The following is a 20,939-nucleotide window of genomic DNA, read 5'->3' as shown; positions in this document are numbered from 1 at the left end:
ATCAGCAGGTGTCAAGGAGGATTTACGAATGTGGTCCTTTTTCCTCACTTCATTCAATGGTGTGCCACTGGTCAGAGATGTGGATTTTCAATGGGATGTGCAAATGTTCTCGGATGCTGCGGGCAGCGAGGGCTTTAGTTTGTATTGGAATGGGAGATGGTGTGCAGAGAAATGGCCAGAGAATGGTTGAATGGTGGAAGGAGCATCACATTTCTGGAGCTGTTTCCGTTACTAGTGGCATTGACACTTTGGGGAGAGGAGCTGGCTCATAAAAATGTTCTGTTTCGTGTGGATAACATGGCTGTGGTGGAGATTGTTAATCGACAGTCAGCCAGGGATGAGCAGATATTGAAACTACTGAGAGTTTTTGTACTTGGCTGTTTGAAACATGACATTACTTTTCGAGCCTTGCACATACCTGGTGTGGACAACGACATAGCGGATGCTTTGTCTCGTTCACAGTGGGGGAGAATCCGTGGACTGGCCAGGGAGGCGGACAGATCACCGACCCCAATGCCAATACATCTGTGGCACGTAGGCAACGTCGGGTATTACAGCTGGTGGTAGGTTCTTTGTCTGTGTCCACGCGAGCTGCATATTCTCTTGCATGGAAAGAGTTCTCGGAATCAGGCGCATGCAGGCGAGAGGAGAATTGGCGTCGTTCGGAGGATGTGATTCAGTTCATCTGGGATCTTATGGATAAGGGTTTGTCTAGGGTGACTATTGCAGGGAAGTTGACAGGAATTTCCTTCATGGGTAAGCTTTTTTGGGGTTATTCTCCTTCGGCTGGTGAGATTGGTAAGAGAATGCTTGAAGGTTGGACCAGGGAGCGGGGAGGTGCAAAAATGCTTTGTGCCCCTTTATCATGGCAGACGCTGGCCCGGCTGTTAGAGATTTTGCCTTCTGTTTACAGAGATGACTTTGAGACTTGTTTGTTTGCCATGTTGATGGCTTTCATGTTTTTTGGGGCCTTCCGAGTTTCGGAGTCGCTGGGTTCTAAATCTAAGGGAGGGGTTTACTGGAGGGGTGTTTTTTGCTCGGAAGAGGGTGTGCATGTGTGGCTTGCTAGCTCTAAGACTGATCAGAAGAAGGTGGGGAAAGGGGTGTGGTTGGAGGCTCGTTCACCACAAATTACTTGTCCATTGCGTTTGGCTCGCCGTTGACGCACGCTTTCTGGGGGTCTGCATTGTGATCTTGTTTTTCAGCACATTAATAAGGCGCCTGTTACAGATTATCAATTTCGCATGGTGTTGCATAAAGCTTTACAGAAGATTGGCTTGGAGGGGATCACTATGGAACGCATTCTTTTAGGATTGGCGCTGCGACAGAAGCATTCAATAGAGGGTGGTCTCAGAAGGACATCATGCGGTTGGAACGCTGGTCTTCTCAGTGCTTTAAATGATATGTGCGGGGCAACGCGGGGGAGGCGCATGCGTCATCCTCTTTGCCTTGAGTATTCACTGTTTTTTCCTTTACAGGTTCGGTAGCTGGGCCCCGGTCTCGAGTGGTGACAGTCTGGATTGTGGGGCATTCGTTCATCAAATGGGCCCGGGTTCAGGCGGCTCAAAGCTATTTTGGAGAAATGTTAGGTTTCAATGATAAAATGTTTAACATTATTTGGAAAGGAAAAGGGGGGATGCTTTGGAGGGAACTTATTCCATGTCTCAATAAAGGAGTGGTTGGGATTTGTTGCCCGGATATATTGGTTATTCACTTGGGTGAGAACGATCTTTGCGCAACTGAAGGAGTGGTATTGTTGTGGGCGATTAAGAAGGATTTAGCTGTCATTAAAGAACGATGGTTTGGTTGTCATGTTTTATGGACAGAATTGGTCCCGCGTAGGATTTGGAGAGGAGCGGTGAATCCTAGAGTGATTGACAGGGCGAGGAAGAAGGTGAACGCCAAGGTTTCCAGATTTTGCTGTCCATTGGGTTTTGGAAGGGTGTCTCATAGAGAGATACGTTTTGAGTCCGTGGAATTTTTCAGGGATGACGGAGTCCATTTATCTAGGGTAGGAATGGACCTGTATTTGTTGGAATTGAGAAAGGCCTTAGCTAGATCTTTGAATGTGCAGTGGTGAATGATTGTTGGGCGCTCCCTTTTTTCCTACTGGGGGGGGCAGAAAGGGGGGGGTAGTGTTGCTCCCCCCCCACCTTCCTGGGTGGCGGGGTCTAGTTGTTTCAGGGCAGTTTGTGGCAGATTTTGGTTTATTAATGGTCAGGTTGGGTTATCAGCAAGGAAAGGATTGGTTGGTCATTGGTTTTCTGATTACACGTTTTGGGGGGTTTGACAGATGTGAAGGGGCAGGCATGTGATTTGGTTATCGGAGGGCCTGGTATTTATAAGTTATGGGGTGGATATGATGATGTAATGTTTTATAATGATGATGTAATGTTTTATAATGATGATGTAATGTTTTGAAATGTTGTATTGTATGGGTGGGGAGGGGTCATGAAAGTTATGGGGAGGGGGTGGGGGCGGGGTTAAGGTTATTTATTTAGTGAGGTTTAGTTTTGGAAGGCTTTTGCCGAGGTTTAATAAATTGTGATGCGCACCTGTTCCAAATAAAGTGGCCTTTTCCACATTCAAGTTTAATTGGTCTGCTTTAATCCCCCCCCCCCAGTCACCCCTTCCTCCCAATGAAGACTATTTAGCTTACCTGCTACGCCTCATTCGTCTTTACAAATTTGACAACGACCTGCCCCGACACTACGGCAAACCTGCTGTGCCACTTATGAACTGCTGCCTGCCTAGTTATTGCTCCTGTGGGGGGGTGTTTCCTGCACTGATTCCAGATTGTTGTGCTGCTGGTGCAGCAATTGCCTCCGGGTCTCAAGAGACTCCAGCTTCTTCTAATATGCGGAGAGATCCGAATGATTTGCTGCCCTGCCTCAGCGCTGTTGGTCCTAAGCCTGCTGTTCCTACACCGTACTTTGCCTTCTTTTGCCAGCAACACATAGGCTTATAGGTGGTTGCTGCACTTGGTGCGCTTGCTTGACACTAGGCTTCATTGGCGCCTCCGCTCAGACTTCTCTTGTCAGCTTGACGGCGCATCTAGAATTACCGTGTGACGTCACTGGAACGTACGTACGCGTTAGCCATTCTAGATCAATCAATCAAATCATATCATTATGTAAAGCGTGCTACTTACCCGTGAGGGTTCCAAGGCGCTGGGGGCAGGGGGGTGCTGCTACTGCTCGAAGAACCATGTCTTGAGGAGTCTTCTGAAGGTCATCAGGTCTTGGGTCTGCCATAGGTGGGTGGGCAGGGTATTCCAGGTCTTGGCAGCGAGGTGGGAGAAAGATCTGCCACCGGCAGTTGTTCTTTGAATGCAGGGGACTGCGGCGAGTGCGAGGCCGGTGGAGCAGAGCTGGGGGGTGGGAGTGTAGACGATGAGTCGTCTGTTGAGGTATGCTGGTGCGGTGTTTTGGAGTGCTTTGTGTGCATGGGTGAGGAGCTTGAAGGTTATCCTCTTGTTGAGGGGGAGCCAGTGCAGGTCTCTCAGGTGTTGTGTGAGGTGGCTGCGGCAGGGGATGTCGAGGATTAGACGTGCAGAGGCGTTCTGGATGCGTTGCAGCGGTCTCAGGAGTGTGGCTGAAGTTCCTGCATAGAGGGCGTTTCCGTAGTCCAACCTGCTGCTGATGGGGGCCTGGGTGACCGTTCATCTTGTTTGGGTGGGGATACACTTGTAGATCCTGCAGAGCATGCAGAGGGTGTTGAAGCAGGAGGAGGAGACGGCGTTGACCTGCTTAGTCATGGAGAGGGTGGAGTCGAGGATGACCCCTAGGTTGCGTGTGTAGTCGGTGGGTGTTGGTGCTGCTACCAGGGAGGTCGGCCATCAGGAGTCGTCTCAGGCTGAGGGGTTGAGCGGAGGATGAGGACCTCCATATTAAGTTCAGCTTCAGACGGCTGTTCCTCATTCATTCGGGAACGACCTTCATTCCTTCGTGGATGTTGGTTTTGGCGGTGTGAGGGTCTTTGGTGAGGGAGAGGATCAGCTGGGTGTCATCGGCGTAAGAGATGATGTTGAGGTCGTGCTGTAGGGCGACATGTGCGAGAGGTTCCATGTAGATGTTGAACAGCATTGGGCTGAGGGATGACTCCTGGGGTAAGCCGCAGATGATCTTGGTGGCATTGGAGCGGAAGGGGGGCGGGGGGAAGGAGGCGAACACTCTGTGTGCTGCCAGAGAGGAAGGATGTGGTCCAGTCCAGGGCCTTCTCTTGGATCCCGGCGTCGTGTGGGCGTGTTCGTAGTGTGCGGTGGCAGACTGCGTCGAAGGCGGCTGACAGGTCCAGGAGGATGAGGGCCGCTGTTTCTCCGTTGTCTAGCAGGGTCTGGATGTCGTCAGTGGCGGCGATGAGGGTGGTTTTGGTGCTGTGGTTGCTGCTGAACCCGGACTGGGACAGGCCCAGGATGCTGTTCTCCTCAAGGTAGCGGGTCAGTTGTTTGTCAAGGTAACGGTCAGTTGTTTGTGGACAGTTTTCTCGATGACGTTCACCGGGTACGGGAGAAGGGAGATGGGCCGGAAGTTCTTGAGGTCCTTGGGGTCCGCCTTGAGTTTCTTGAGTAAGGCGTTGATCTCGGCGTGCTTCCAGCTTTCCGAGAAGGTTGCGGTCTCGAAAGAGATGTTGATTACTTTCCGGAGATGGGGTGCGATGGCTGTGCTGGCTTTGTTGAAGATGTGGCATGGGCAAGGGCGTAGCGGTGATCCGGAGTGGATGGTGTTTATGATTTTGCTGGTGTCCTCGTCATTGATGTTGGTCCAGGAGAGCAGGCGGTTGGTGCGGGTGGTGATCATGCGGGCGGAAGTCTCAGTGGTTGTCGGGGCGCTCGTGAGTTTGAAGTGGTCATGGATGTTGGTGATTTTGCGGTGGAAGAAGGTGGCCAGCGAGTCGCACAGGTCTTGCAAAGGTGAAATGGCGGTGTTGGAGCTGGGGTTGGATAGTTCCTTCACAATGTTGAAGAGCTCTTTGCTGTGGTGTGCGTGGTTATCTAGGCGGTCTTTGAATGAGGCCCTCTTGGCGGATCTGATGAGGTGATGGTGTTTGCGGGTGGCGTTCTTGAGGGCTGCATAGCTGTCTGGTGTTTGTTCGTGGAGCTGGTTCTTCTCCAGTTTTTGGCATGTGTGTTTGGAGGCCTGGAGGTCTTCGGTGAATCAGGTGGCTTTCTTGCTGGTGTGGCTGTGGGAGGGTTTCTTGAGTGGGGCGAGGGTGTTGGCACAGTCGTTGATTCACTGTCTGAAGTTGTGGGCGACGGTGTCTGGGTCGGTGGGTGGGGTCTGGGCGAGGGTGGTGGTTAGCTGGTCTTCGGTGACTTTGCTCCAGCAGCGATTGGGCAATGTGTCAAATGCGTGGCGGCCATTTAATGTAACACTGTTACCGACTAGCACATTTCTCCTCATCAGTGATGCACACACTTTAAAGCCTATCCAGTTATTTCCTGGAATTTCCAATTATTTGTAACACTTTGTGTTACCAACATATTTGCCAATTGTACATTACACTGTGTATGTAACACACTATGGGCCTTATTTATGAAGGCCTTGCGCCGCCGGTGCGTCACTTTTAACATGGGAAAAAATGACGCATCGGTGGCGCAAGGCTTTCATAAATGAGGCCCTATGTTATCAACATTTGTGGGTTTTCCTTCAGTGATGCACACACTTCCAAGTGCATTTACTTAGTATTATTCATTCCTACAAATTTTATTGTAAGTACTTCAAATTTCAACTTACTTAGACCGTCAGCAATTTCATCTTCTGTGCCATTTTATGAAGGGTTACATATTATACTGCCCTTCTGTGTGCCATCAGGAAATCATTCAATTTTTACACAAGCAGGTGTTCGATGCTAAGCGTACAGTTTTAATCCTATTCGCCGATACACACAGTTTTGATTTTTTTTAATGTTTGCTTCATCATCATTTGTAACTCGCTTGGTACATCATGACTCGCTGATACACACAGCTTATCAGTTTTTAAGCTCAGGCAGTCCTGCCTTATCCTCATTTTTATCTTAGAGCTCTACAGCTACCGTGGAACATTTATTTCATTCTCTTCATTCCTTCACTTCCTCTTCACTCATCTTTTCTCTCTCCGCTATGACTTCAGGTAATATTTGGAACCTCTCCCATTCACAACCTTTTATTCCCACGTAGGGTAATCCCTCTCTCGAGTGGGAAGAATGATGTGAATATTTTGAGAAGTACATTTCTACCTTCGACAATGACGATCTTACTCCAGAAAGGAAGACGAAAATATTACTTTAGTGTTTAGGAGCACAAGTAATGAAAATTTACAATCATATCAACAAGAAACCCAGACCGGCAGATTAAAGTGATGTATACACCAAAGCACTTGAAGATGTGTCTAAATACCTAAAACTTACAGTGTGTGCATCTGTTAATAGATTAAAAGTTTTCATCGCAAACAAGGAACTGAAGAATCTGTTGAGGATTTCGTTGCTGCACTCTTAAAATTTGCATTATCGTGCCGTTTTGGCACACTACATGATGAATTTATCCGTGATGCGGGCTGCAAATCACAACATCCAAGTGAAATTGTGGGTAAAAGGTGAATCATCTCTTCAAGAAGTCATTGACATTGTCAAAGGTGCAGAGTTGACAGGAAGATGTGCCAAAGCAGTCTTGTTGGAAGAAAAAAAAAACCTGTGTTGAGGAACAGCCAACGGTCACTAGAGTCAGAAACTCGTGACACAAAAATCAAATTAGGATACGAATTCTCTGAAGAAGGATTTTTGTCCCAAAACTAAATTGGCAAAAGACGGGAAATGTTTTAGGTGTGGTAGCAAGTTTCACCTAGCAATTGATAAGAAATGCCCTGCACTTAAACAAAAGTGTTCTTAATGTGGTATTACAGGACATTTTAAAAAAAATGTGTCAAAGTAAACCAAAAAGAAATGCAAACATGACATTTGCTGTACCAGAAGACTATGATGATATATATTCTTCTGATGAGGGTGACGTGAACCTATTTGTTTTACAAGTTGATAAACACATGCTAAATGTGAATGGTAAAAGTAAGAAACCAATGTGTGATTTAAATATCGGGGATATTGAGATCTCCATAGTAGCAGACTCTGGTTCACCGTAGACCATTATTAATAAAAATGTTTGGGTAGGAAAATTTGAACCCGTCATAGGAAAACATTTAGTAAATCCTGACATCTCTCCCAAGATGTTCACAGTTTAACCCATGGATGTTTCAGGATACAGGGAACTGTGCTTTCAATTCAAAGACAGACAAATGTTGGGTTAATTGTTGTTGGTCCTTCAGTACTTGGTTGAATGGACCAAGGAAAATTGGGCATCATTTTGGATCCTAATAGCCCAGATCCTGTGCTATCCTGACAATCTGAGGATGAATACAAGAACATCATTGTTAAAAAGTATCCCAGAGTTCTCAGATACCATTAGAAAATTTAAAGTTTTCCATCACAAAATTCAACAACAACAAAAAAATGAGGTTCTATGTATTTGTAAGTCCAGGAATATTATTTGTCCATTAAAGTGAAGTTGAAGCTGAGCATTGCAAATTAGAGACATATGGCATAATTGAACCTGTTGAATCAGCAGAATGGGTCGCACCCTTAGTCATTGTTAAAAAAACCTAATATCAAACTTCGCTTATGTGTGGACCTCCACGATCACAGTAAAAACACCAAAAATCATTTAGATGTCACACACTAATGGCATCAAGTGGTTTTCCACTATCGATCTCACTACAGCATATCATCAGGTCGCACTACAACCCGACAGTAGGTGCCTCACCACATTTGTGACACTATTTGGTTGCTTTAGATTGAAAAGAGTACTTTTTCAGTTGGCCTCCACCGCGGCTATGTTGCAAAGATTAATGCAGATACTTTTTAAAGATTAACCCAATCTTTTAATTTTTCAAGGTGACATTATGGTCATGGGCGCTAACAGTGTTGAACATGATGCCAAACTAGCCAAAGTTCTATTTATCCTCGAAAACAATGGTCTTGCTGCTGATATTCATAAATAAAAATTTGCTGAGACCAGCGTCACATATTTAGGACACAAGATTTGTGGGAAGGGCATCAAAACAATAAGAGAACTGCTGTCTGCCATAAGAGAAGTTCCCTCCCCCAAAAATAAAAATGACGCTAGAGCCTGCTTAGGTCTCCTGGAGTTTTTTGCTAATTTGTGCAACATTTCTTCACTAAAACTTTCATTTTAAGACAACTTATAAAACAAAAGAATAAGTCTGATTGGTCTATTGCTTGTGAAGAAGCCTTTACTAGGATTAAGAACGACATTTGCGATGCACCACCTTTACAGGGGTTTAATCCTTCCTTACATAGAATTGTTACCACAGATGCCAGTGGTAGAGGTCTTGGAGCGGTTCTTAGTCAACCAATGAGATGGGAAACAAAAGAACCATTGCATTTGCCTCTCGCTCTATTAAACCCACTGAAGAAAGGTGATAGATCATGAGGCTCTGGCATGTGCATGGGACTTGGAATATTTCAGGCAATACATATGGGGGTACCGTGTCACGCTTAGAAGTATTCATAAGCCTCTTGTCAAGGTCCTCACCACCAAGGGACTACAAAGTGCTTCACCTCGCCTTGCAAGTATATCTGTCAAAATGATGGATTTCAATTATGAGTTGCAATAAGTTCCAGGTGTCAAAAACACTGATGCTGACCGTAAGTCATTTGCCTCTGCCTGATGAGGGCGAATCTACCTCGGGTATTTAAAAGATGGTTGGCCCATTAAAAAAATCATTCCCACTCACTTACGTACTTTCTGAGAGTTAAGACAGGAATTGTCATGTGAAGGAGGCCTCATCCTAAGAAATGGAAAAGTCATACCCCCTGCTTGCCTTTGGTCTAAACTCCTCGAAATTTGCCACAGAGGACATTTAGGCATTTGAAAAACTAAAAGTAGAGTCAAAAATTCCTACTGGTGACCAGGATTAGATCTTGAAATAGAAGAAAAGTAAGAAGTTGCTCAGCTTGTGAGAATTCTGACGAATGCCAATGCACTTTTAGACCACCTTTACAACCCCTTTCCAGCCCCAGCATGCCTTGGACTAGATTAGGTATGGACATTTGTGGCCCCATTTGGGAGAACGGTGAATAGTTGTTTTTCATTGTTCTAGTTGATCACTTTTTCAAATGGCCTGAAGTAGAGGTTGTACATAAAACTGATACCAAGACCATCATTATTTTTGAAGAAAGTTTACCCAAGGGTATTGTGACTGACAATGGTCCCCAATTTGCCTCTGATGATTTCAAGAGATTCATGATGGATAATGATTTCACTCATAAAGCCACCTCTCTGTACCACCCGGCTGGTAATGGTGCAGTTAAGAGATTTACCTGAGTCTTAAAAGGCATTATCCAACTTGCCTACCACAATGACCTTTCTTGGAGGAAAGAATTGATGCACAACCTATGGGCTTTCTGAGTTACACCATCTGAGTCAACAGGCTCGAGCCCCTTTGTATTATTAAGGGGTAGAACCCTGATCACCAAAGATAATGTAGGGTGGTTAGCATATAAAAGTGTAGCTTGGTCCACAGAAGGGGTTAAGGAAAAATTGTTACACTCAATTTACTAGCAAGAAGTATTACGATTCCAGACATGGTTGTAAACCGGTTAGAATTCGCATAGATGACAAAGTTAGAGTAAAAAAAAGTGGTTTTGTCAAAAAGGGACAGAGTCACTTTTCACAACCATTTGTAGTTAAGAAAAATGTCTGCAATTTGGCTCTCTTAAGTGACGGAAAAATTTAGCATTTTTTGTCCTTATCCTTGTGCAGAGAAGAAGAGATGTTGGTTCAACAGCAAACTGGTTCTGAGTATCACAGGCACACTACCTCCCTTAAATAGGATTGGCTTTTGGATAATGACACCAGTGGGGATTGGGACCTTGATGAAACTATAGGCCGATCTTCAAGTAGAATGGTTGTTCCGAGTGGTGATGTTGTTCAGAATGAGAAAAGTGGTAATTCTCTCAGTAAGGAGACTGAATATGAGACACTAAGTGACCCCGTCACCAGTACAGAAAATAATATACAAAACAAAGACGATGTGAATGCTGAACAAGGATGTTCCTTTCACAATGATCCCCACGGGAGGGAAGTAGCACCAAGGGAACCAGTTGTGAGCAGACACTGTACAAAAGACAGATTACCCGCAAGGTTGTGAGATTTTGTGTGTGAATAACCTCCCCTTTTTAGGTCTCGGCCTGCGTAGGCTGCGCTTGCGCAGTCTCGCCGGCGACATCTTATGTTCAGAGTGGGGCTTGAACCCGCCCCTCTTCTCCATTGTCTGGCTTCCTAAACGGAGGCCAGCCATTGGAGGAGAGGGGCGTCTGTCCATTTAAGCCGCGTCTTTTTGGGATTAGGGGCTGTGTTTTTTAGTTTCTTTCTCTCCTCTTCCCATTGGCTGGAATTTTACATTCCAGCCAATAGGAAGAGGAGAGAAAGAAAAACACGCCCGAATCCGAAAATGACAGGGCGTTTCTTCGAGGCAGTTTGTGCTTCACCTCGGAGAAACATGGTGGTGTTCATGGCGTGGTCCGCTTTCCTGCCAGAGCTCGCTTTGCTGGCTTTGGGGGCAAGGGAGCTGCATTTATAAAAGAAATGTAGGGGGATTCGGAAGGGGTTGGAGGCATTGGAAATACACTGGTTATTGAATGGTGGCAGTGCCATTGTCGCTTTTACATGCAGTGCTGGAATCGGCCTTAACACGGATTCTGTACAAAGAAAAAAAGAATGAGCCACATCACCTGCAGCTGCTCTCCTGTGGCCTGGGAAGGGTGTTTGCCACCGCCGCTGCGCACGCAGAAGTTTCAGAGACCGCGACGAGCAGGATTCAGCAGCTCCGAGGACTGTGCGAGCGCGGGTGCGGACACGACGCCGGGGCTGCCCGCCGGAGAGGCTCCCCTGCTGCAGCCGCCGAGTTCAGGGAGCAAGTAAGCAGTACCGGGGGCGCCTTCTCGAGCCAGTGTCCCGGTAGAAGCTTCTCCAGTAATTCTTTGTATAATCCGGTAAGTAGCCTCTTGCTGTTGTGAAAGGGATTCTCTGGCTGGGTGGGTGGGGGCTCGGTGAAGCTGGGGGTTCATATTTGGAGTTGGTCCTTGTTTTATTGTTGGGCGCGTTTTCCTGGTGCGGTTTGGTCGAGGTAGTTGTGGGTCTGGATAGGAACTGAGAGGCGATCTAACCTGAAACGTCCCGCTTGTGATAACTTGGTATATGTGGTTATAATTAGTTTCTGGCAGATGAGGGGCTGAAGGAAGAGCCTTATTTCGTGAGATCTCCGTTTCACCTAATCTCTTTTATGTGGCAAAATCATATTTTATTTTAAGGTCAATTGAACATAGCAAACAGGGTACACTAGTCAGGAGGTTGACGGACCCACGCGCCCACAAATTTTGGAAAGAGGGCTACGTTCCCCTTAGACCGAGGCCGAGTGGCAACACTTTAGCCCCCGCACTGCGGCTGTTTGTATATCCAAAATGTGTTTGTGTATAACCGGACCTCGGGATGTTATTAAACCTCTGTCCCACCGGCAAGAATGCTCCAACAGTGAGTTATGTTCAGTCTGTGTGTGTGTGTGTGTGGCTCTCTGTGTGTGGCTCTGTGTGTATGGCTCTGTGTGTATGGCTCTGTGTGTATGGCTCTGTGTGTATGGCTCTGTGTGTATGGCTCTGTGTGTGTGTGTGTGTGTGTGTGGCTCTGTGTGTGTGTGTGTGGCTCTGTGTGTGTGTGTGTGGCTGTGTGTGTGTGGCTGTGTATGTGTGGCTGTGTGTGTGTGTGTGTGTGTGTGTGTGTCTGTGTGTGTGTGTGTGTGTGTGTGGCTCTCTGTGTCATGAGCAATGCCAATAGCTCTAACTTTAACAAAGATGAGACCATTGCATTGTAAATGCTTGTTTCCATTTGTATCCTTTGGCCTTCAGTCATAATTATAGCCTGTATTACACATGGTTATTGTATGGTCCACCAGCTCATTTTCTCCTCTGTTTTTTTCCTCATTCCTCTCTCCCAGCCTCTTCCCCACTACTCCTTCCTTACTTCTCATCCACCCACTCTATTGCATTGCACTTTTTTCTGTTGATAAAAAGGAGATGTGATATGTTGTACATGCCTCGTGTTATGTTGTACATGCCTTGCGCTGTCTTCTTGGCCGCAAGCACATGCCCAAGGTTCTAGAGCTGGACGGTGGTTGGGAGGACAGTTGAGGTGTATTTCTTGTACCGAGAGGACACGCATCCCAGTGTCAGGGCATTTACTGAATAAAGACTATTAATCTTACCTGCTATGCCTCATTGGTCTTTTCTAAATGTAAGCAAGGTTACGCTTGGATACCAGTTAAATCGAGCAAAAGAAATACCCCACTCCACCCAATTGAATGAAATCTGTTATTCACAGAAATTACGCCATAACTGCTGAATTACCTTCCACCCTGAAACAGGGGCTGCCTTTTGTGCACTAAAAATGACCAAAACGTGTATATATATGTATATGTATATATTGCGCTACCAATTCCGTTAGTTCCAACAGGAATACAGGCACTCAGGAAGCTTGCATCGAAATCATTTATTTCAGCGAGGTATGAATTATTATGTTATGTTATTCATACCTCGCTGAAATAAATGATTTCGATGCAAGCTTCCTGAGTTCCTATTTGGAACTAACGGAATTGGTAGCGCAATTTATTTCGTGGCATGCACCGCCGCGTTCGGGCACCCGCCCAGGGAGTGCAAAGTAAGGTGCAGTTTGGAGCAGTGATATGTATGTATGTATATATATATATATATATATATATATATATATATATATATATATATACACACACACACACACACACACACACACATACATATAGATAGATATAGATATGGATATAGAGAGATCACACACACAATCCTTTAAAATCATACAAAATCCAGCCACCCTGTACACATCGCCTACCATCTACAGAACATGTCCCACCATCACATAATTTACAGGACAGTGAATATAATGTGAAGGCACGCCTCCCTAGAAGAGGCCTGTTGCATAGTAATCCGTACTACCTACAACTGCACATTGGCATACCTCGCTCCTACAATATATTCTGGTACCACCACAAATAAAACACGCCTGGCATGCAAGATGCCCATTACAAGCTCACTTACACCAAGCAGGCGCCATTGCACCAAGATGCTCATCTTCTAATTTGCATTGCACCGATAAACTAGCATTGTACCCTGTGGGACCGTATCTCAGATCTGGTTGCAAGAAGCAATCAAAGACATATCCTAACTGATCCATTCCGATCAGACGTTTTTAGGCTCATAAAACTCTATTCATTTGGGATCCTGATACTTCTGGTATTTACTACACTTTGAAGGTGAAAAGCCATGGCGCTATGAATATTCCATAGATTTTACTATTACCAAACTCCACAGACACAACCCCCACCTCTACCAGTCAGGACAGTAGGTATTGGCTGCACGTGGCTTCTGTCTTCACCTCAGATTGTCCACGCCGAGGTCAAGTCTACCAGTCTTACCTTTCGGAAGCAGTCGTTGGAGGATAAGTTGTGCCTGATGGAGTCTTTCCAACCCTGGTAGTCTCCTTTAAATAAAGGGAAGAGGGTGCTGATCTCTTTCAGTATCTGGAAAACAAAAATATATAAAAAACACACTTTAGAAGGCTGACCGGTGACTACAAACCTGGGTGAGCAGAGCATGGAGGCGTCTGCAAGGCTGACAGGTGGTGGTGTTTGTGTGTTAGCCTCAATTTTAAAGTCAAGAGTTCACTCCTTCCATCAGTTCTGCAACAATGTAACCTGGTGATACAAGCAGGGAGGGAAAGACCACAGTGTGTAGAACACAAGTGTTCAGAATAAACCTAGCGGCCATTCTGTAACCGTACCAGCCAGAAGACTACCTAACACCCGACGAGCGGGCTCTACTTCGATGCAGTGGCATTAACAGACTCATAGTGCCCTTTAGAGTGGTCTCAACTGGAGCCCTGTCCTAAGTCAGCAATGCTCCGGCCCTGCCAAACTCATGGTTCTCCCGCTCCGGTTAGAGTCGCTTACCATTTACAGAGGTAAAGCCTCTGCTGGCCCCAGACCCACCGGACTGTCCGGTCACATAGATGGCCACCCTCAGATTAGATCTTAGATTTCTGTGCCCCTGATTTATGTTTTACATGGCATCCCAAAGTAAAAGAATCACTCAGCAACCACCACATGCATGGACAAAAACTGGTGTGGGCCCATTCTTTTTTTTGGTATTCAAGTACAAACTCCTGCTTTGGAAATGTGTTCTTAAAAAAACAAAGCATGTTCTTGTTTGGCAGCCTAAAACATGGTGGACGCTCAAAGCTGCAGTCTCTTCAGCAACGCCGACATAAGGGCAGGTTCAGTGGAGGCGCACAGATCCCGGTCTACCCCACAGGGAACTCGAAATACAGTGGACAGTACGCCACCAAGGAAGGGAAGGTCACAGCCTCTCTGCGGGGTCTAAAAGACCCCCTTAGTAACATATTAACAAGACCAAGATGCTGGTTGTAAAATGGTGCTGGAAACCACGTCCACCACACCAGCGAAATGTGGACAGTAGGTGACAAGGTTACTTGCACAATGGGCCAGTCTATGTTACACTGTGGGGTTTCATGGAAACATTGTACTCATATCAAAACGGCCTTTTGACACCGACACCAGGGTAGGAGTCGGAACTTTCAGAGTGGAATGACCAAAGAAAGATGTTTTCAATGGGCTACACTACCTCAAATGAGGTGCAATGAACCACATTAACAGTGGGATATAGTTAGAAAATGATTTTTAAAAAACACAACACATTTTAAACCGTCCCCGAGTGACTATAAACAATAGAAACACCCCAACTCTCCAACCTTGGATCTTTCATAGATTCACATGGTCGAATAGTCCCCATCATCAGGGTGGGGCTATTTGGAAGTCAGTTGTACTTGGGCAGGGTCCCATATGCTCAAGCAACACCGAAACAACCATGTGGTGAAGGGGCTCAGAGCCCAAGCTTCCCACCGAGGCAGAGCTGTGCTGATTTTCTCCCCAAGTCATGGTGACAGAAAGGGAATCCTCAGAGCTCTGGCTTTTTCCTCGTTCCAGCACTTGACTACATTTTTGGTGTTCTTTTTTGACACTTGGGGTCCCCCTAGCACCATCTAACAAGGTAACCAGATTCCTAACCTCTTTCCATCTGGTTGGCTGTGCCTGTTCCTTAGCTCATGTGCAACACAAGTTCAGACACAGTTATATGCAAATCAGTATTGACCTTGTGCCTCATGGAAACAGTCCAGCCCAAACTACCAAGCCATGTCTTCCCTGGACCAGAAACAAGCATCCTGGGCATACCCTGCCCTAAGTTGGCAGGGTATACCCAGACGTGCGTCCCTTGCTCACTTTGTCACTGGATTCAAACTAGCCTGGCTGATGACGGCTAATTAGCCAGAAACCGGTCCCAGGATGCTTGTTTCCGGTCCAGGGAAGACATGGCTTGGCAGTTCGGGCTGGACTGTTCCCATGAAGCACAGGGTCAGGCTGATTTGCCTATGGCCATGTCTGAACTGAGGTGGCGGAGTGAGCTAAAGAATGATGATGGATTAAACCCAGATCAGTTGACTGGGGATGAGTGCTTGCATTGTACAACACTCTGTCCATCACCCCTTTTGGTTTTGCTCAACTCAGTCAATGGCCTCATCGTCGATGACTTTGATTCAGACCGTACATCCCATGCCTCTGGTCAATAGAACCATAGTTGAAGGCACCTTCATTGACGGCTATTTTTCCAGTGAAACCTGAGAGTCGTTAGGCCTATAGAACGTCCTTCAGAAAAACTCTCACCCCAATAAAGCCAACAGCTAGGCTTCCTTCACCTGGCTCAGAGGGCAAAGACATCAGCGAACTGAACAGACATTAGCTTAAATTCAGAATGTTCCAAGGCAATGATGATGGAGACACCCTGATGTGCAGACTGCTAGTGCTCCACAGAGACATGGGTGCTCCCTCAGAGAGACAGTGCAATGTAGAGACACAAAGAGAGCTCCACAGAGCAGACACCTCATTCGGCGGTAGAGACAGTGGCGGCTCCTCCGCTATGGAGAAGGAGCATCGCCCCACTGCTTTTGAGCAGTGTAAAGTGAAGTAAATATAAAATGATAATAACTTTGAGGTATCATTTTAGGTTTCCTTTGCAGGTGGGTGGGCGGGGCTGCTCTGTTCTCAGAGCAGTGGATAAGTGCTTTGCCCACTCCTAAGTGCACAGTGACTGTTTGGTTGGCCTTCTCGGGCCGCCCAAAACAGTCATGCGCACTTCCCTGTTTTCCATGCACGCTGCATTACAGCCAGTGTGGACAACATGCCCAGACCCGCAAGCCCTGGTGGAGCATCGTACCAAGACGCTCAAACCCAATCACAACGCTGCATTGCAGTGTTGGGATTGGTCTGGGGAGCCTGGCTATTCTTCCTGCCCCACGAGGAGAGCAGAGATACAGGACCGGATGGATGGAGATATAATATATATATATATATATATATATATATATATATATATATATATACACACACACACACATACACACACCTACATATATATACTCCATTGCGCAACCCCCATGTCCCCACCCTGCCCTACCAGTCATGCTGGCCGGTGCTGGGCAGAGCTCACTGTACACAGACCGTACGAGAGTCGATTGATAGACAGTCGTGTCTCTGGAATATGTGCTCCAAAGGAGCCAAGGCCAGGTCCGCAACACCGGCCCCTGCGGTAGAGAGGATCCCCTACCATTCAAGGGCCGTCCCAGTCAGTCAAGGGCCAATGAATATCTGTGAGATACAAGAGAATCCGGGGTCTCCTCATCACACTCTGGGGAGGGTCAAAGGCCTGCTTACCTGGCAGAAACCCTTGAGCACCGACTCTGAGACGGCGACAGAGTGAGGGAGGCCTTCTGAGGACTTTGTGTAAGTGGGGCTGAATCCATTTTCAGAGTGGGGGTGCTGCCATCAATAGTGCATCACTGAACTCATGAGGACTGTGAAAATTTGGAGAAGCAACAAATAACATGTGTAGCAAATGGGTCACACCCAATCATCGGGAGAGTAGTAAGGGTGTGGTATGTAGCTGATGGTGCACTTGTCATAGCCTCCGCAAATAGATCACTACAGCACTGCAGCATGGTGTGGTAGCGCACTGTCCTTCACACGCACTGTCCTTTGCCACGACATTTGCGCCGACGTGCAGCTTTACTTCTGGAACCAAGTAAGGCACACACGGCAGATCACGTGCGGAGTTCCAGACAATGTTTATCATCTGTGCATCGCTAAATTAGCTGTTGGTTTGGATCCCATTAACTCTTTGTTTACATGACACTACAGAATTACACACATTTGCAACATTTGAGCTTTCCTGGTGATATTTTGATCGGATAGTAGAGGTTAATTTACAGGTATTTAAACTGTGTTGTGAGTTAGAAAATTCCCTCACTCTTCCCGTTCCCCAGCAAGACTGTCCCATGGGTGACTACAAAACCCTCTCACTTTGCAAGTGAGAGAAAGGAAAGTAAACACCAATCCCCGTGTCAAAAACATAAGCAGCAATTTGTCACAGCGCATGGCCTGTGCCCTCGAAGCCCAGCAAATGTGGCAAGATAAAAGCAAAAATGTAGTGATTTTTGTTGTTCTAGCATTTTCTGAACCCCGAACCGTATTTTTGGGGTGCTGCACCCCCCCAGCCTCCAGGGTTCATGTCCATGCGTAGGTTAAGTCTACTCCCCGCCCCCCTGCCCCTCCAGTATCACGCGGCAGCCCCCCTCTCTTTGCTGTCACGTTAGTGTTAGAGGGTCTCTCTCCCGCCCCTCTGCCATGAGCCTCCGTCACGCTGCCCCCGCTTCTCCCTCGGTTACTGACTTTACTTTCCTGGGCTCTGTGCCGGTCACGGTCTCGTCTAGCTCGGCGGCTCTCTCTGCTCTGCTTGTGCTCTTCAGCACTCACACACACACCGCTCTGCGCAGCTCTCACATTCCGTTCCATGGGCCTCCCTTTCTTGACCCCTGGCTGTCTCGTCAGCCCCTCTCTGTGACCGGGACCCCGCGGGGAGCTTCTGCAGCTGATACCGCCGTCTCCGGAGCCTGTAATCTCGCCTGTCAGATCTGAGCTCACTCCCTTATCACCACCTTTGTACGGCGGACTTAAGTCGAGCCGTGTGATCCTTGACACAATGGCCGGCCCAGGATCCAATCCCGCTAAGACTCTTAGAAGATGTACCTCGGGCCTGAGCCGCCGCCCCCCGCAGCGCCCAGCTAGAGGGGATTAAAGGGACGCTTCAAGCGCGGGGAGGATGTGGAGCGAGGCGGCAACTTTCATCCTCTGGACTCCGCAGCAAGGCGCAACCCCCTCTGCTACCTCTGGGCTGGATGGAAAACCCACAGCGTCACCGGGGGAAGAAGCACCCGAGTCTACAGAGGGGGGCGGGGTGCTGTACACGCTCGAGTCTACAAGGGATGAGCTGGGTGGTGCAGACACCCGAGTCTACAGAGGGGAGCTGGGTGCTGTACACACCCGAGTCTACGCATGAGCTGGGTGCTGTACACGCTCGAGTCTACAAGGGATGAGCTGGGTGGTGCAGACACCCGAGTCTGCAGAGAGGAGGTGGGTGCTGTACACACACACACACACACACACACGTTGACAGAGAGGAACTGGGTGCTGTACACACCCGAGTCTGCAGAGATGAGCTGGGTGCTGTACACGCCAGAGTCTACAAGAGTAATATTCTTTGTTTGCAGGAGACCTGGGCAGAGGACCCTGGGCACATTAGTGGGTATAAGACTTATTATACTGCAGCAGTACCATCGGTACATGAGAGACTCGGAGGGCTAACCATGTATGTATCAAACTATATGAACATGAATAGGATAACCCTGGCAATCTCCGATGCCCACTACCAACGCATTATCATTGAAACAAACATCACTGTACAGTCATGATTTATTTTTATAATAATGCCCTGCCGGTCCACATTTTCGGGTCTTGAGGAAAAGGAGTATGGATCTTGATGTATTAAATCAATCCGTAAAAGACACATTAGTTCTTTGGGGTGGAGACTTTATTAGTGGGTTGTGTGCATTTAAACATAACGGAGCTAGCCACATCGGAAAATAAATTCATGCGAGATCTGGTGGCCCTCCCAGTCTCCACCCCGCTAATCCCGCTGCGGCTAGACCTGGGTAGGCGCATCCTTAAAGATAAAGTACGTTTGCGCCCACTACTTTTTTGGGTGCGACTAAGAAGGACCCAGGAGCTACACAATTATGCTACAGCTCTAGATGAACTTATCTTGCTCAGCACAGGTAACAAAATCAAGTGGCTGTGCAACCTGAGACAGCTGGTGGTGCAACGGGCCTAAGCGAATCATGGTTGAGCCAAGCTCCGCCCCCTAAGGCAGCGATTAAGAAACTCTATTGGGACTGGGTACAGGAGACGACAATACGCAGGAGTGAAGGGGGGCCCCTCTCCCAGCGATTTCTGGAGATCAAATGGATAAGAAAAATTGGAACCCTTCCATGACTTTATAGAGAAACCCTTGGACAGAGCACTCTACCTCAAATTCAGGCACGGGACTTTGCCGGTGAAGGACTTTTCTTCTGGGTGGAAAAGTAAAGGTGCTCTCCCTAAATCATGCCCCGGCTGTGCAGCCCCTAATGAGTCAGTAGCGCATTTTTTGTTTGCCTGCCCGGCTTATAGGGTTGCTAGGAAAATATGGTTAAAACCGCTACGCATGGGGCTGGGCCTTAGATGTCACAAAATGGCCCTCCGGGTCCTCCGTACTGACACATCTTCTACTGCTGTGGTGTGTGGGGTAGCCAAATTTCTGGGTAGTGCATGGCAGACCCGCACCAGGAGGGCCAAGCGTTCCGCTCATTTAACCTAACCGACGGACAGCATTATAGCATGAGTGTTTTTTAAGGTTTTTATGTAACTAGCTTTGAGCTTGATTTTAGATCATTTAAACTGAGTAGTATATGAGGAGGTTTGTAAATATACGAGTGTTGTGCCCCATCTCTCTTTTTTTTTTTTAAATGTACTGTATAAACTGTGTACTTTTATGATGAATTTTCCATCGAATAAAGTAAATACAACACAACGCATTTAAAGGGGGGGAGGAGGGGGGGATTGTGGCACACTATCCGATGACAACAAGAACTACACCCACCTCTCGCAGTCAAACTATGGGGATTGTTTAAATGAGATCCTGTTTAGGTTCGATTTATGCTTGACTAACGATTTATGTACTCCCTCGGTGCCTTTTGATTTTATGTTTAATGAGAGATGTGTGAAATCAATTATCGATTACATAAGAGTCTCAAATAGACATCCAACTTGACTTAAAGGCTTTAAAACACAAGAATGCTTCAAGTGACCGCTGCCCCCTGAGCGTAGCCATTCAACTGCCAAGAAAGGCGATAAAGACTATGGGCAAGTCCACACACATGGTGCAAGATATAGCGTTGAATAAAATCAGTGGGTGTGTCCTTCGGTGGTCGAAGGTGGACCCAGTAGAATTCACTAAGAATATAGTGTGTAAACCTCAATCAGCCTTTATAGCCGGTCTTGATGAGGCCACTGACCGCTCATCCGTAAGGTTTAGAAGCCTATGCACTTATCACTAGAGGAATTAAGGAGGACATAACAATGGAAAAAAAAAAGGAGCATAAGAGACCCAAATGATGGTTTAATGCTAGATGCACGAAAGCATGCACGAAGCTGAAGCATGCTCTACAAAAAACACCAAGAAATAGTGGTGAGATAAAAGAGTGAAAATGGGAATACAGACAGGCCTTGAAAGAGCGCATGGTGGAAGGGAGGGGGGTGGGGAGCATGGGCAGCCCTACATGAAGCTACATTGGCCAGAGA

General features: G+C 47.0%; 1 protein-coding gene across 1 annotated transcript in view; it reads right to left on the bottom strand.

Annotated features, from left to right (window-relative positions):
• Nucleotides 1–20,939, bottom strand: part of LOC147724885 (forkhead box protein H1-like) — a 69,311-nt gene that overhangs the window by 11,589 nt on the left and 36,783 nt on the right. Inside the window, exon 2 of the mRNA XM_086967081.1 lies at nucleotides 13,551–13,655. Within this exon, the coding sequence (XP_086823207.1) occupies nucleotides 13,551–13,655 (105 nt within the window). The remainder of the gene's footprint in view (nucleotides 1–13,550; nucleotides 13,656–20,939) is intronic.

This window comes from Lissotriton vulgaris, chromosome 4_1, assembly GCF_964263255.1.
Source record: "Lissotriton vulgaris chromosome 4_1, aLisVul1.2, whole genome shotgun sequence".
NCBI classification, from domain to species: Eukaryota; Metazoa; Chordata; class Amphibia; order Caudata; family Salamandridae; genus Lissotriton; species Lissotriton vulgaris.
The sequence above is the reverse complement of the archived record's forward strand: the minus strand, read 5'-3'. Positions and strand labels throughout refer to the sequence as shown.